This window comes from Cervus canadensis, chromosome 11, assembly GCF_019320065.1.
Source record: "Cervus canadensis isolate Bull #8, Minnesota chromosome 11, ASM1932006v1, whole genome shotgun sequence".
Taxonomy (NCBI): Eukaryota; Metazoa; Chordata; class Mammalia; order Artiodactyla; family Cervidae; genus Cervus; species Cervus canadensis.
In genome coordinates, this window is record NC_057396.1 from 34,882,570 (window position 1) to 34,900,097 (window position 17,528).

A 17,528-nucleotide genomic window follows, 5' to 3' on the forward strand; every position below is an offset into this window, starting at 1 on the left:
ACAGAACTGGGTCTCCTGCATTGCAGCAGATTCTTTACCAGTAACTGAGCCACCAGGGAAGCCCAGAGTTATGCAAATTATTGTATTTCCACACAACTGAATACTATACAATTATTTTAAATTATGAATATGAAAAATGACCACACTTTTTATATCTAGTATAGAAGAGTTTATCATTATTTTGGTGTTAAAAAAGTTATATAATACATATATGTGAGGCATGTCAATACAGAGAGAGATGTAGAAAAGAACTGTCAAATTTTTATGTGCTAAATAATTTTAAGCATCCATTCAACATTCACTCATTTAACATTATTTATTAAGCTCTTAATATATGGTAGGCACTATGCTAGGTGCTGGGAAAGCAAAAGAAAGCAATCTTTTAATTTAATGTACTAAATTTACAGTGATTTTGAAAAATGACAACAAGCAATATTGGTGAATTTAAGAAGGGGATCACTCATATACAATGGTTGAGAATACATTCTGGTAAAACATTTCTGCAGAGCAATTTAGTACTTTTTATAAAAGCTTTAGAAATATCTATTTCATTTGACCCTACAATTCCATTTTTAGGGATTTATTCTAAAAAAAGGAGTACAGATGTGTACACAAAAGATATGTCATAAATGAGCTGCTTGGGAGAGGGGTAACCTAAATATTAAACGTTAGGAATTTGAGTAAATAAAATATCCAATGCATAATACTAGGGAGTCATGTTTAACCTAGAAAATGTTTAACATGAAAAAATGCCCAAAATATATGCGACAAGGTTTAAAAAAGTCTGATACTAAATTGCTGGGAACTTGAGCAAATCATTTAAGTGAGCTGAGTCTCTTCTTCACCTGCAAAGCTTAGATACTTAAGGACCCTCTCAATTCTTCCCTTATCTGACTCTAGTTATCCATCCTTTTTTATAAAGAAAATGTCATCAATTGTGGCTCAGTTGGTAAGGAATCCACCTGCAATGCAGGAGACCTGGGTTCGATCCCTGGGTTGAAACGATCCCCTGGAGAAGGGAAAGGCTACCCACTCCAGTATTCTGGCCTAGAGAATCCCACGGACTGTGTAGTCCATGGGGTCGCAAAGAGTCAAACACGACTGAGCGACCTCACTTCACTTCACTTCACGTCATCATTGGCAGTCGGTAAATGCTAGGTTGGCAGCTGATTGCATAACTGTCCTAAACTATTTCGTTTGAAGATTTACTAAAAGATTCTCACAAAAGAGAAAATACGTGTCTTGGAAGAAAAATGTCCACCTTTTCCCTTAGTTGCCTAATCTTTCAGCATCGTGCTTGGTTTTAAAAGTACAGAGAGACACTGGCGCCCTCAAAGAGTGTAAAGTCTCTTGGGGTGAAACCAATAATAGTGTTAAAAAGTGGTCGATGATAACAAATCCTTGAAAGATGAGTTCTCCAAGGAGTAGAAGAAAGGATTCCAAAGTAGAAAGAAACGCATATTCACAAACAAGATAGAGGGAGAGGATGTTTGGCACAAAAACGGACCATTATTAGTGGCCTTTCTTTCAGAATCGTTCTTCTCACATTACACAACACCTCATATATCGCTTAAAGGGAGACTGAGCCACACCTTCGATCACCTATAGTCTCTGGTGCATCTGGTCAGGCCGGTAAGAAACTGACAGAAGTCGGCAACACTCAGGTAACTTCACCAAGAACCCAAGAAGGGGTACTTGGTAGCTGCAGCCCAGGAGCTCCTAGCTCCCGCGGGCACTCCTGGCCCAAGGTTTCCAGCCAATCTCAGTTCCTCTAGCTTCCCAGGCCCCTCCCACTTCTGAGCCGCCTGAGAGCTTTAACGGCGCGGAATCCAGGGGAGCCTATCGATATCTCTGGAATAAACTATTCTACCCTGCGCCGCCGCCGTCAAAGTCCGCAGCCTTCTCTGTAGATCGCCGAGCGGAAGCTTCGGCAGTGCTGCTCCATCCGCAGGCTTGCAGGAGGCCGAAGCCAGGCTCGCGCCGGAACCATGGTGCGTTGGATTCCGAGCTGAGGCAGGGTTGGGGAAGAGGTCCGCTGGCTGGGGGCTGGGGAGCTTCTTCTCATGCCTTCCTTAGAGCGGTCCGGGGCCATGGGACTTGGGAACCGTAACCGACGGGATGGTTCAGGCGGTGATTCAGCATCTCCGGCCTGGCCGGGAGAGTGGAGATCGGTAGACTGTGCTGCCGGTGCGACCTTTCCCTGGGGTTTGTTTCGCTTTCCGCCGGGCCTTGAACAGTATTTTCTCGGTCTACCAGCCGATTTCGCGCCTCAGGTTCCTTCAGTCGAGGAAATTCCGAGCGGTCCAGAGAGGGCCCTAGTGCTCTGTGTGGGAGAGAGGAAAAATAGGGACTTAACTTCAGACCTCCTTGTACTGCCAATTGCGGACTTGATTCCAGGGTTTGGGTTGCTGCCTGGATCGCGTTCATTTTCTTGGCGGGTCCCTCTGCAATCTTTTTCTTAGATCTCTGTCAGAAAAAGCCCTTTTCAATCACTTTGTCTAGCCACCTGATAAGTACAAATGAGTGAACCGAAGCTGATATTAGTGATGAAATCAGGGTTATAATATAGAGCTCAGGGATTCCGGGCCTGTGCCTGCCATTCCAGCGCTCAGCCTTCTCAACCCCATGATTTATCTCCCAAGTACTGTGCTGGTGGACTTGTTTTAATACCGTCTTTAAAGCAGTAATGGGTCTGTTTTTATGGCAATTTCTGTCCACTTCTGACTTCTTGGGGGACATTCTTGTGGTCATTACGTTCAGTATGTGCCTTTACATATTCAGTATGAATGTTTTAAGTGCAGTGAAGGTTCAAAGATAAATCAGACATATCCCAAATCATAGTATGAGGCAGAAAAGGAAGTGTAGATCAAGAACTGGTGGGAGTATGTTTTGAGATTTGGGGAGAAAAGATGAAGATTTCAAGAGGTAGACATTTGAGCTGACTTAAGAAAAGGTAATGCTTTTGACCATTTATTAGGGTCTGATATAAGGAAAGAATATAAGCAAAGATAGAAAGGAAAGTGGACACATAGGAACCAAGACTGGTTGGGAAGCTAAGTACCATCTAGATCCGCCCTGCCCGTGTCCAACCCCCCACCCGCAGCTCCTTATAAATGTAAAATTGGCTTGCAGCTGATTACAGTCGTAATCTTCCAGTGAGACTGCAATAACAGCTTTTCCTTAAGGCTGGATGGAGAGAGATGGGAGAACATTTTTTAATGATAGAACTTGTTAAGATTTTGAATTTGTAATGTTCTTGTGTTTAATAGGTCTTTTTTCATTTACTTTCAGTTTCGCAACCAGTATGACAATGATGTCACTGTTTGGAGCCCTCAGGTAAAATGTTTTATATTATTCCTGTGAAGTGACTTTTGGTGACTGCAATGTGTTTAGAAGCTCATGGGATTGTAGGAAGTGAGAAAATGGAATATAATCATTTTATATGTTCCTGAAACCTAAGTTTATCATTAAAGTCAGTCTTTTAGTTTTAAGAAACAGCATTTGAGATGTAACTATGCTCACTTGAGATTTGGTATCACTAAATTATTTTAAATATATAGAAAGGTCTTGTAATGACTCTAAGGTGTGTTGGTGGTTTTTTTTTTTCATTTTAGGGCAGAATTCATCAAATTGAATATGCAATGGAAGCTGTCAAACAAGGTTCAGCCACAGTTGGTCTGAAATCAAAAACTCATGCAGTGTTGGTTGCCTTGAAGGTAAGTAAAGCAATAAATATATCTTCCTCCTTTAGAAAACACTGTAAAATGTTAGTTTCACTATATAAATAGTAAAATTATAAACTTACTCTTTTGTCTTAAATGATGTTTCTATTTAGAGAGCACAGTCAGAACTTGCAGCTCATCAGAAAAAAATTCTCCATGTTGATAACCATATTGGTATCTCAATTGCGGGACTTACTGCTGATGCTCGACTGTTATGGTGAGTATGATCCTGGAAAACAAAAGAAATATCCCTTTTGATTCATAATTGATTACATTTCTAGAAAAGATCCAGATATTTTAGGAAGTTGTCTGCCAGAGTGTTTATAAGTTAAGATTATTAATACCTTGATGGATTCAGGCTCAGTTACTAAGTATTCCATTTCTTGATCACTGTAGCAGTAACTAATAGGATTAACCATATTAACATTAATGCTTTTTAGAAGTCATTGAATAATGTATGACTTGTTGACTCGGTATATATAGTTTGATGTTAGATCTGAGAAGAGCTTGACACTTCAGGTTTCTGAAGGATCAGCTGAACCACCCTTGCTGTCTTTAATATACCAGTATTCATTTGACATTTATTTTTTGCAAAGCTCAATGCTGGATACAAAGAGTACACAAAGGTGAATCAGACATAAATCTCATCTTCTAAGAGCTTAAAATCTAGTAGAATATCTGTAATACAAGGTGGAAAGTGGAGAGCAACAGGTATATTTCTGTGAGGGTAGGGTGGGGGTAAAGATTATTTCCGGTTGAGAGGCATAGTGCAGATGAAGAGCTGGGGCTTTGGGATTACACAGTCTTTAGTTCCCACGTTTAACACTCAATCTAATATTGCTCTAGTTATTCTCACTCTCAGTTTTTTTAGTATTTTTTCCTAAGGTTATTGATAAATAGCTTAACATGTAGAATACTTCATACAGCATCTTTCAGTGTATGTGTTGGTAAGTGGTAGGTAGTTAGCCACAAGTAATCTCTTGTCTGATTTAATTAGGAAAGGAGGAATATAAACACCAAGGACAATTAATAATGATGATGTTTAAAATTTTCAAGTTACTTGGTGAGTTCCCTGCTTTCTTAGGTCAGCAATATAGTAACTGCATTAGTATTTCTGTTAGCTGTTGAAAATATATGTTGCATTGTCAAATGTTTTACTTAACCCAGTCTTTCAAAAATATTGTCATGTCACATGTAATCATTTAAAAGCTTTATTAATAAGATATTTTACAGTGTTTATTGCACTAAATCTTTGAAACTTCATGTATATTTTATACTGAAGACACTCTTAATTCAGACTAGCCACTTTTTCAGTGCTCGCTAGTCACTTGTTATTAGTACCTGCCATATTGAGCAATGCAGTATTAGACAGCCTTGGGAAATGGACTTAAGTGATAAGTAGTGAACAACTAGCTTGGTTACCGCAGCCAACATTTGATCATTGAATGTGACACACACATAAACTAGACAGAGCATTATGAAAGAAAAGTTTATCCTTTTGGCTTTAATAGTTAGGTGTGAATTTTCTTTTCCCCAGTGTTGCATTTGCTTGCATCTTGTCGGGTTTAAGGGACTTAACAGTGTAGTGTCTCCTCTAGAGTACTGCTATGGATAGAAGTAACATTGACAGGAACATGTTAGTGCCCTGGGATGGATTCAGTTTCTTCTGTTTGTTCTATTGGGGAAATTTTTGTCAGCTTTCAAGGAAAAAAGCAAAGAAGTTATTCTTTTTGATAGCTCAAGACATGGAATTAAGACAGTCTTGTTGACAGTGGCAAGGGTAAGAGAAGAGAGATTGCTTTTTTCCTATTGTGCAGCCTTTTCTTCTCTGTTCTGTAAAGTGCTCTGAGGCAAAGGTTATCAAGAGCTAAGAAACATGTAGTCACAAACTTAGGTAAAATTATTAAAACTTTAAGGTTAGTCACTTTCAATAATAGAACATTTAAAATATAGAGATTTGATAGAAAAATGCATCCTTGTCATTATATGTTTATGGTTCCATTGTATGGATGTCACCCATGTAAACATCTGGAAGAAAGCAAAAAGAAACCAAATTATTTGATTAGAATGACTCTGTGATTTGAAATTACCAGTTTTTCTTGTTTCTTTTTCAGTAATTTTATGCGCCAGGAGTGTTTGGATTCCAGATTTGTATTTGACAGACCTCTTCCTGTGTCTCGTCTTGTATCTCTAATTGGAAGCAGTATCCTTTTTATTTATGCATTTATTGTAGCATTTATGGATGTAGACTTTAAAGGGTCTTGATATTTAATTGTTATGTTACTTATTAGGAATATGATAATATATAACATAGGTAAGATTGTGCAAACTTTAAGTTTAGTCACTTTTCAGTAAAAGAATGCTTAAAGTCTTTAGAAGGAGAGTTGGAGGGAGTTTTACTATGGAAGGATAGATTCTAAATGAGTTGGATTGTTCTTTGTATCAACCTTTATAGATAAGCAGTTAATATGTTCCAGATATAGAAAAGCCCAATTTCAGAAAAACTGAACATCAATTTTAGAAGAGATTTAATGTTTTTTTATTGGTGGTTCTAGATGTTCCCCCCAAATCCTTGCCCCTTATATCCAAAATGAATGAAATTCTCTACACCAGATGAGATCATCTTGCTAGCACTCACTTCGGGTTTGGTGGATAGTCAAACATCTTTTAACACTAAACCAAAGAAATACTTGTTTTATTTTCTTCTTCTTGGGGTAGTGGATTATGCAGCAATTAAAAAAAACAGAACTCTTTTTGATAATGTTTAATTTGAAATTAAAGATAGTACTGTACTTCCTGTTAGAACAAACTCTTTAACTAGTTTAAGAAACCCAGATACCAACCCAGCGATACGGCCGGAGACCATATGGTGTTGGGCTGCTCATTGCTGGTTATGATGTAAGTGCATAGAGTATTGTTATATTTTAATGATTTTTTTTTTGAAACTAACAAATTTTCTAATTTTTAGCTCAATCAGAGTCAAGAATTATGCAGTGTATTTTTCTTCTATTTGTAGGATATGGGCCCTCACATTTTCCAAACTTGTCCATCTGCTAACTATTTTGACTGCAGAGCTATGTCCATTGGAGCCCGATCTCAATCAGCTCGTACTTACTTGGAGAGACATATGTCAGAGTTTATGGAGTGTAAGTGATTTTTCTTTTTTGCGCTCCTAGTCTTTATGTAGTGAATAAACACAGTATCCTACATGAAAAAAAAAAATCTGCTTCTCTTAAAAAGATTAAGCCCATGAACTGTATATTATTTCTGCCATATATAGTAGTTTTTACTTTCTCTGGCTACCAGGGTAGTTTCAGTCACTGGTAGAACGTTTTCAAAATATAACTGTATTCGTTACCTTGAAGATTCTTGATTCAGTTGGCCTGAAGTTTTGTCCTAGCCAGAGTTGAGAGCCACTGTACTAGTTACCACTTGTAAATTCTGTTTACAGCTTTTATTTTTCTGTGATTCTTATTTTTAGCCACATAGACATTTCTGCAATAAGTAGTCCATAAATAAATAAATCAGTTTAGCTGTGAGAAAGAAAAGTAAAAGATGTAACGTGATAATAGGGCAGGTTTTCAAATGGTTTGCTTATGCAAGGATCTTAGATTTTAACACATGCTTTTTATGTATCTATTAAGGTAATCAGGTGTCCACCACCACCCTGCCGCTCCCCCCGCCCCCCACCCCGCATTCTATTGTGGTGTATTGCGTTCATTGACTTTTTTTTTTTTTTAATTTATTTTTCTATTGAAGGATAATTGCTTTATAGAATTTTGTTGCTTTCTGTCAAACCTCAGCATGAATCAGCCATAGGTATACATATATCCCCTCCCTTTTGAACCTCCCTCCCATCTCCTGCCCCATCCCACCCCTCTAGATTGATACAGAGCCCCTGTTTTGAGTTTCCTGAGCCGGACAGCAAATTCCCGTTGGCTATCTATTTTACATATGGTAATGTAAGTTGCCATGTTACTCTTTCCATACATCTCACTGTCTCCTCCCTTCTCCCCATAAGTCTGTTTCTCCGTTGCTGCCCTGAAAATAAATTCTTCAGTACCATTTGTCTAGATTCTATATATATGCATTAGAATACAATATTTATCTTTCTCTTTCTGACTCACTTCACTCTGTATAATAGGTTCTAGGTTCATCCACCTCATCAGAATGGACTCAAATTTGTTATTTTTTATGGCTGAGTAGTATTCCATTGTGTATATGTACCACAACTTCTTTATCCATTCATCTGTCAGTGGACATCTAGGTTGCTTCCATGTTCTAGCTATTGTAAATAGTGCTGCAGTGAACAATGGGATACATGTGTCTTTTTCAATTTTGGTTTCCTCAGGGTATATGCCCAGGAGTGGGATTGCTGGATCATATGGTGGCTTTATTCCTAGTTTATTAAAGAATCTCCATACTGTCTTCCATAGTGGCTGTATCAATTTACATTCCCACCAACAGTGCACGAACATTCCCTTTTCTCCACACCCTCTCCAGCATTTATTGTTTGTAGACTTTTGATGATGGCCATTCTGACCGGTGTGAGATGATATCTCATTGTAGTTTTGATTTGCATTTCTCTATAATGAGCAGTGTTGAGCATCTTTTCATGTGTTTGTTAGCCATCTGTATGTCTTCTTTGGAGAAGTGTCTGTTTAGGTCCTTTTCCCACTCTTTGGGTTGTTTGTTCTTCTGGCATTGAGTTGTACGAGCTGCTTGTATATTTTGGAATTAATCCTTTGTCAGTTGTTTCATTTGCTATTATTTTCTCCCATTCTGAGGGTTGTCTTTTCACCTTGCTTATAGTTTCTTTTGCTGTGCAAAAGCTTTTACGTTTAATCAGGTCCCCCTTGTTTACTTTTGTTTGTATTTCTGTTACACTAGGAGGTGGGTCATAGAGGATCTTGCTTTGATTTATGTCATCGAGTGTTCTGCCTAGCATTCATTGACTTTTGAATGTTCAGCCAGCTTTGCATTCCTGGGACAAATCCTTGGTCATGATGTATAACGTAAATTATATATACGTAAAATGTTTATGGAAACATATAAACATTGCTGGATTTAGTTTGCTGATATTTTGTTGAGGTTTTTGTGTGTTAATCAGGGATACTGATCTGTAGTTTTACTTTCTTTTGGTAGTTTTGTATAGTTTTGATATCAGGGCAATATTGACCACATACAAGCAATTGGAGACTCTTTTATAAACAGCAAATACAGTGACAAACGTTTTACAGAATACATTTTACAAAACTTTGAGCTGTAAAATCCTGATTTGTATCAGGGTTTTAATTTAACTTAGCATAAGAAAAGTGTAACTTTAGTAACAAAAACCATGTATTCTCTCATTAAATAAAACAATAGCAATCTAATAATAGATTATTAGAAGATTATATGGCAAAACCCTAGACTTTTTTTTTTATTATGATATACTTAGTGTGTTACTAAAACCATGATTTCAGACTATAGACCTGACAAATAAATAAAGGAAGCCTAGCGTGAAAATAGAATTAAGAAATAATTGTGAATTTATTATATTTAGGCAATTTGAATGAACTGGTTAAGCATGGTCTGCGTGCCTTACGGGAAACCCTTCCTGCAGAACAGGACCTAACTACAAAGGTAAATATAAAATTTTCCAATTGGGGATACTAACATTATCGTTTAATCATTTATTTTACACATGTAAGTAATAGGGGTGTGTATACTTCGAGTTCTTTAATTTGCAAGATGGTTTCCTCGGCTCATTCTTTCTTTTTAAGGTATTCACTAAATGACTGATTTTGAAATGATTTTTAAACGTTTCTTTTTGGTATAAAGCAATAAAACATATAATTCTGTTGCAGAATGCCTTTCATCAAGAGATAGGAATATCTTTATATTTTTAATATACATTGAGCACCAATCACATGCAGGCAGTAGGCACTGAGAAAATACAATGCATACAACAAACATCTTGGCATTCCTGGGACATACATCCAGGTGGGCAAAGAGAGACAGTGTACCCACAAGTAGATTATTTAGGATATTAGAATGTGATAAATGCTTAGAAAAAATAAAACAGGTTTCAAAGGAGAAAGAATGGCCAATAGGGTATAAGAAGGAGGCATGGTGGGTATAGAGTGGTGTAAGATGGTCTCACTGAGAAAGTGAAATTTGAGGGAAAGATGTAAAAGAGTTGAGAGAGTGAACTATGCATATGGGGCCTTGAGTTCAGAATGTTCCTAGTATTCAACATAAGGAGGCCAGTTGTGTTGGAGTCAGTAATCAAGAGGAGCTGCTGCTGCTGCTAAGTCGTTTCAGTCGTGTCCAACTCTGTGTGACCCCATAGATGGCAGCCCACCAGGCTCCCCCATCCCTGGGATTCTCCAGGCAAGAACATTGGAGTGGGTTGCCATTTCCTTCTCCAATGCATGAAAGGAAAAGTGAAGTCGCTCAGTCGTGTCCGACTCTTAGCGACCCCATGGACTACAGCCTACCAGTCTCCTCCGTCCGTGGGATTTTTCCAGGCGAGAGTACTGGAGTGGGTTGCCAGTGCAATCAAGAAGAGAAGAAGGAATAAAGTCAGAGAGGTAATGGAGGCCACATAGCATATGTCCTGTAAACGTTATAGGTACTTTGGATTTTACTCTTGAGTTTGAGCAGAGCAATACTGTGGCTTGATTTAGATTTTAAAAGTCATTCTAGTTGCCATTTTGAGTGGGGGCATGGGTGGAGATAGTTTCAAGGCTGTTATAGTAATTCAAGTGATAGACTGTGATAGATTAGAGCAGAGTCATAGAGTTGGAGATGATGAAAAGTGGTTCAATTTTGCATATGTTTTGAAATTAGAACCAGAAAGGTTTGCTAACGAATTGGTTGTGGGGTATGAGTTTAAAAAAATGCCTTTAGCATTTTTGCCTGAATAGAGGAAGGATAGACTTATGATTTACTGAGATGGATGAGACATTTGGAGGAACAGATTCTGGGGTTAAGGTTGTAGAGGAAGATCAGGCAGTTAGTTTAGAACATACAAAATTTGAAATGCCTCTTGTTTGTCCATTTGGTGATACAGAATAAGTGATTATTGGATGTTCACCCCCTAGAGTTTGTTGGAGATTGGTTTATCCTAGAACTGAAGTTTTCAAGTCTTTGTGTAAAAATGGTATTTAGAGACTGGCCAGGATTAGGTTTCTGAAAGATTAGAATAAGTTTGAAGACAAGTTTGAAGACTTGGTCAAGGGTACTCTAGAGGTTAGAAGGTGAGAGTAGGAATCAGCAAAAAGGGACTGAGAAATATGCCAGGGAGGTAGGAGGAAAACATGGAAAATGAGGCATCTTTAAAAGGAAATGAAGAAACTGCAGTCATCCACTGGAATCAGTGGTAGGGGAATTAGTCCCAGAATCCCCTACCATGGATCCCTAAATCCAAGGGTGCTCAAGTCCCTTATGTAAAATGATGTCATACTTGCATATAGCCTATACACAATCCTCCTGTAAAGCTGAAATTATTTCTAGATTACCTGTGTCACCTAATACAATGTAAATGCATGTAAATAGTTCTAATTGCAATATAAGTGCTGTGTAAACAGTTTTAAGTTTTGCTGTTCAGAACTTTCTGGAATTTTTTTTCCCCAAATATTTTTGATCCATGGTTGGTTGAACCCACAACTTACAAATGAAGAACCCACCAATAGAGAGGTGAACTGACTTTTAAGGAGAAGAGGGTAAAACATTGCCAGTAGGCCATGAAAGATGTGGACTGAGAATTAATTTAGATTAGAAGTGATGCTACTGAAACTTGACTAGACAGTCTTAATGGAATGGAGGGGAAAAGTGTGGTAGGAATAGTCAGGAGAAAATGAGAGAAATTGGAGACAGCTTTTCAGAGGAGACTTTCTGTTACGGGTCCAGAGAAAGGGGGTGGTGGTTGGTAGAGAATGTAGTGGGGAAAAAAGGGGTTTTGTTTTGGTTTTTTAAGATGGGAGAGATTACAATAGTTTGCTGCATGGTTATAAGAATAATCCAGTATCAAGAAAAAGATTTATGGAACTTCCCTGGTGGTCCAGCGGTTAAGACTGCACTCCAATGCAGAGGGCATGGGTTCCATCTCTGGTTGGAGAACTAAGGTGTCCTGCATGCTGCATAGCGCAGAAATAAATAAATAAACGAACAAGTAAAGATGTGCACTAAGTAGATTAAACATCATTATTAAGAAAAAAAAAGATAAAAACATCTATATAGGATAAAAATGAGAACTGCTGGACCAATCACCAACAGCACGTAGGTGAAAAGGTAAGCTTCAGAGAGGACTGGGGCTCTTCATTCCCAGTAACACGAAGGGACAGAATCTAGGGACAGATATAGGAAAGACTGGATACTATGGGAGCTTATGAACATTCTCTTCTGATTGCTTCTGTTTTCTCAGTTGAATAGAAGCAAGGTTTTGAGCTGCATGAGAAATGGAGAATGTTAGAAAGAGTTGTCCAGGGAAGGGGAGATTGAATGATCTAGAAACTCGTATAATACAACAAAAACTAAAGGTCTCCTTGAGGTTAATGATCACTAGAGAGATCATTTACCATATTATAAAATACATTTTGTTATGATTGGGTAATTAATAGTTAATATGTGTGTGAAGACTTTATAACCTGCATAATCTTTTTAAACAGCATTTCCTATCATAAAAATAATTTTCTTTCAAAAAGATTAGGAAAGTACATTAAATTGTTTTTATTTGTTTGTTTTAAAAATACCTATAATGCCATCACTCCAAGGTGACTGTCTTTTAAATTTTGGGTATACAGCTGACTGTTGGCATTTACAACTTGGAAAAGTTAGCTCAGGTATCTGGCTTTTTGATTTTACATTTTTACTGAATCATAGAGAATGCCCTGTATATCCTTAATGTCTCAAGTTCTCACTGAAATTTTAATCTTACAGGAGCTCTACTGTCCTGGTTAGCATTCACTGAACATTTTAAGAGTTGCTTTTTAATTTTTCCATGTAGAACATAGTTCTGAGTCCCCTAAACTCAATATTTTAGAACCCAAAATTTATTTCCTTAAGAACCATCATGTCTTACATGTTACACAAGGAACAAATTCAATTATTTCTTAGAATGTAGGCTTTACCTCTCAGATGGTAAAGAATGAAGGCTTACTTCTTAGCAAATGGTTTGTTTCTTCACACTGGTCTTCACATTCTGACTGTGAGCCAAGTTGCAAATTTCTAGGTGACATAGACCTTCAGGATTGTTCGTGGTTATCAAAAGTGAATATTAAATCTGCACATTACAAAAGCTTACTAGTTTCCTTCTTTTTTTCCCTAAGTTTTTTTGTCTCGTTCAAGTGCTGTATAAATTTTTATTCAACTTTTTTCATTTTATCATAAGCATATTTCCAACCTAAATTCTCTTGAATTTTAATTTTTACCTTTTTTTTTCCCCTTCAGAATGTTTCCATTGGAATTGTTGGTAAAGACTTGGAGTTTACGATTTATGATGATGATGATGTGTCTCCATTCCTGGAAGGTCTGGAAGAAAGACCGCAGAGAAAGGCACAGGTATATAACTAATTATAACCAAGAGACTAATTCTATTGTAAATTGCTATTACTACCACAACTGTGTAAATCTACTGTTTTTGTATTTAATTTTTGAGATAGGCTCATAATTCATGTGGCAGTAGGAAAACTAAGAACTAATACTGAGGGATTCAGTGATCTCCATGAAACACAAAAAGGGTGATTTGGTTCTCTGTTGTAGCTTCTCAGTTCTGTGTGTTGATGGGCTCAGCTAGATGGTTCTTTGGCTCATGTCACTTTGGGTGTCTCAAACATTGCATTCAGTTGAGGGGGTAGGGCTGGAACATCCAAGATGGCTTTACTCATGTGTCTTCTTTACTCACATTTGCTAGGTATCTTGGAGGGACAGCTAGAAGGGTGGCTGGGCCTCTGTCCATGTAGTCTTAGGGCCTCTCCTTCACCAGAGTATCTCTGGCAGGAAGCAGCTCAGAGGTTGCAAAAGTTCAGAAGCGCAAGCTGCCAGGCATTCTTAAGGCTGAGGCCCAGGACTGGCACAGCATTCCTTCTTTACATTCTGTTGGTTAAAGCAAGTCATAGGGCTAGCCAAGATTCTATCAGAGGTGGGACTGAGAGAAAACTCACTGGTGACCAGCTTGGGAAACTAAGTTAACTCTTCACAAATATTGAGAAAAGGATCAAGAAGTACTGATGAATCTCAGGTTAAATACTGGCCTTTTTTGTCAAAAGTTTGAATACACATTTGCTTTTATAGATGCTTATTTAATAGCTATGTAGTTGGGGGAAAAAAAAGTATCTTGTACAGAAATTTCTCCTACAGCATGAATTCTTTTTTTAACCTGAAAAAGATGTTGGTATTATTTGGAGCAGCAAGATTTGCGTTATTTAACTGCTGTTGGGAACAGTGCAGCATAGTACCTCACAGTTGCTTTGTTGGAAAATATTTTTGCTGTGTTTATTAGTGCTAAGGAGGAAAAGAATGTCTAAAGTGTGCCGGTTCTATTTTTAAGGCTGTAGTGATAAGAAAAGCCTTTATTCTTGAGCAAAACAAAGTATGACGAAATGCTGGAATTGTTCATTGCTTTTTCTTATGTAATATTTGTGAGTAAAAGTGTATATTGGTTAAGTGTTCTTTTTACATACTTTCTTTTTTCTTCCTCTCTTAAGCCTACTCAACCTGCTGATGAACCTGCAGAAAAGGCTGATGAACCAATGGAACATTAAACAACAAACCAGTCTATATATGTATTGTCACACATGTAAGAATGCAGGAGCACATACTGATGACAATAATTTATACTTTGAACCCAAAGATGCAGAATGGTGGGATAGAATGGTATGTTTTAGGAATCAGTTCAGATGTGAGTTTTTCCTAAGCTGCCACCAAAACCATATAATTGGGTTCATTTTTCTTTAAGATGGTCTCTATAATCATTTTCTAGAAAGTATAGTTCTCTCTACTAATGTTTTTATATGAAGAACATAGTGTCTTTGTGGTTTTAAAAACAACTGTGAAATAAAATTGTTTCACCTGCTGATGTATCGTGGTTTTGCTTTTTAAGTAGCTTCAACTGTAAATAGTAGTCTGAGATTACAGCTGTGTCATCATCATATGTGGTCACCATGTTTGCCAATTAAATTGCCTTATTTTTAGTGACAGGAAAAATATTACCTCTTATATATAACAGCCTTATACTAATATCCCAGCGAATAGACTGGCTGCATGAGAAACCTCCATGGAGGTTTGGTCCAGAATGCTGATTTTTAGAGTTTAACCTTGGAGATTCCGAGTAAAACCTAAGAAAAAATCCCTTTCTAATAATAGTAGTAGGATGTAGTGGGAAGATTATTAATGTGGGAATGATTTTTCTTTACAACCAGCAGATGGCAGTAGTAGTATCTGTGGTCTCAGTGTAGGGAAGTTTTGCAAAAATCAGTTCAGTTCAGTCGCTCAGTCGTGTCCAACTCTTTTTGACCCCATGGACTGCAGCACACCAGGCCTCCCTGTCTATCACCAACTCCCAGAGCTTGCTCAAACTCATGTCCATCAAGCTGATGATACCATCCAGCCAACCCATCCTCTGTCGTCCCCTTCTCCCTCCTTCAATCTTGCTCAGCATCAGGGTCTTTTCCAATAAAAAGTCAGTTCTTCGCATCAGGTGGCCAAAGTATTGGAGCTTCAGCTTCAGCATCAGTCCTTCCAATGAATATTCAGGACTGAGCTCCTTTAGGATGGACTGGTTGGATCTCCTTGCAGTCCAAGGGACTCTCAAGAGTCTTCTCCAGCACCGCAGTTCTTCGGTGCTCAGCTTTCTTTATGGTCCAACTTTCACATCCATACATGACTACTCGAAAAACCACAGCTTTGAATAGATGATCCTTTGTCAGCAAAGTAATGTCTCTGCTTTTTAAAATGCTGTCTGGGTTGGTCATAGCTTTTCATCCAAGGAGCAAGCATCTTTTAGTTTCATAGCTGCAGTCACCATCTGCAGTGATTTTGGAGCCCCCAAAAATCAAAGTCTCTCACTGTTTCCCATCTATTTGCCATGAAGTAATGGGACCAGATGCCATGATCTTAGTTTTCTGAATGTTGAGTTTTAAGCCAACTTTTTCACTCTACTCTTTCACTTTCATCAAGAGGCTCTTTAGTTCTTCTTCGTTTTCTGCCATAAGGGTGGTGTCATCTGCATATCTGAGGTTATTGATATTTCTCCCAGCAATCTTGATTCCAGATTGTGCTTCATCCAGCTTGGCATTTCAAGTGATGTACACTGCATGTAAGTTGAATAAGCAGGGTGACGATATACAGCCTTGATGTACTCCTTTCCCGATTTGGAACCAGTCTGTTGTTCCATGTCCAGTTCTAACTGTTGCTTCTTGACCTGCATACAGATTTCTCAGGAGGCAGGTCAGGTGGTCTGGTATTTCCATCTCTAAGAATTTTCCACAGTTTGTTGTGATCCACACAGTCAAAGGCTTTGGCGTAGTCAATAAAAATATCAAAAGGGAAATTATAATCTCAAACCATCATTTCCTCATATCCTGCCCAGCCCTACTTTTAGCATAATCTTTAGCCTGCCTTCCATTATTCCTATGAACTGTGCATGTAAATACTGCAGTACAATTTTTACCTTGCTGCTGCTTCCAAGTTGCTTCAGTTGTGTCCGACTCTGTGCGACCCCATAGACGGCAGCCCACCAGGCTCTGCTGTCCCTGGGATTCTCCAGGCAGGAACACTGGAGTGGGTTGTTGTGTCTGACTCCTAGCGACCCCATGGACTGCAGCCAACCAGGCTCCTCCATCCATGGGATTTTCCAGGCAAGAGTACTGCAGTGGGTTGCCATTGCCTTATCCACAATTTTTATCTTAGATCATACAAAATGAGATTAGAGAAAATCTGTTTTAAAAAAACAAAGCCAGGGATTTCCCTGGAGGTCCTCTGGTTAGGCCTCCACACTTCCCCTGTAGGGGATGCAGGTTCAATCTCTGGTCAGGGAACCAACATCCCACAAACCCTGTGGCACAGCCAAAAAATAAAAGACAAAGCCTGTAATCCAGAATTTTACTGCTCAGGAGCCCAAAGGAGTTATTTTCTGAGATTCATATCTTTCTAGAGAGGAACAGTTCACTCATAGATAGGCAACTTGGATTTTAGACATAATTCTACTAATTAGCTGCTTTTGACTTTGAGCAGTTGACTTAACCCTGCTTTAGGGAAATCGTTTGGAGAATTATTGTGAAGGTTAAGTGGGAAGGTTTATGTGAATCTTAATAGGTTTAACTCTTTTGTGACCTCTTGAAGGGAGAGTGGTAAGAGAAACTCTAGCATCCTTGTTGAAGGAAAGAAAAGTGAAAATGTTAATCGCTCAGTTGTGTCTGACTTGTCGACCCCATGGACTGTAGTTCGCCAGGCTCCTCTGTCCATGGAATTCTCCAGGCAAGAATACCAGAGTAGGTAGCCATTCCCTATTCCAGGGGATCTGCCTGATCCAGGGATCAAACCCAGGTCTCCTACATTGCAGGCAGATTCTTTACCATCTGAGCCACCAGGGAACTCCACCTATAACTAAATACAGGAATGTGGAGATACTGGTCTCCACTCTGGAATCAGCTTCAAGAGCCTGCCATTTGAGCTTGCAGTGAACCCACCAGTGCCATTTGACCTACAGTGAAGTTGTGTCAAACTCATGAAACACAAACACAAAACAGAAAGGGAGTCATTCCACCTGTCTCCGGACTCAGTGCGTGTACTGATCTGTATTGTACTTTGGGGGAAATTTTA

The 17,528-nt window shown here is 38.4% G+C and overlaps 1 protein-coding gene across 1 annotated transcript; it reads left to right on the top strand.

The window, feature by feature from the left end:
- The first annotated feature begins 1,849 nt into the window (after positions 1-1,849).
- Positions 1,850-14,784, top strand: PSMA1 (proteasome 20S subunit alpha 1). The gene is made up of 10 exons (XM_043482368.1): positions 1,850-1,991; positions 3,292-3,336; positions 3,615-3,716; positions 3,836-3,939; positions 5,837-5,925; positions 6,550-6,620; positions 6,739-6,868; positions 9,268-9,347; positions 13,158-13,268; positions 14,414-14,784. The coding sequence occupies exons 1-10, from the start codon at positions 1,989-1,991 to the stop codon at positions 14,468-14,470; spliced, it is 792 nt and encodes a 263-aa protein (XP_043338303.1). The 5' UTR covers positions 1,850-1,988; the 3' UTR covers positions 14,471-14,784.
- Positions 14,785-17,528: the final 2,744 nt, after the last annotated feature.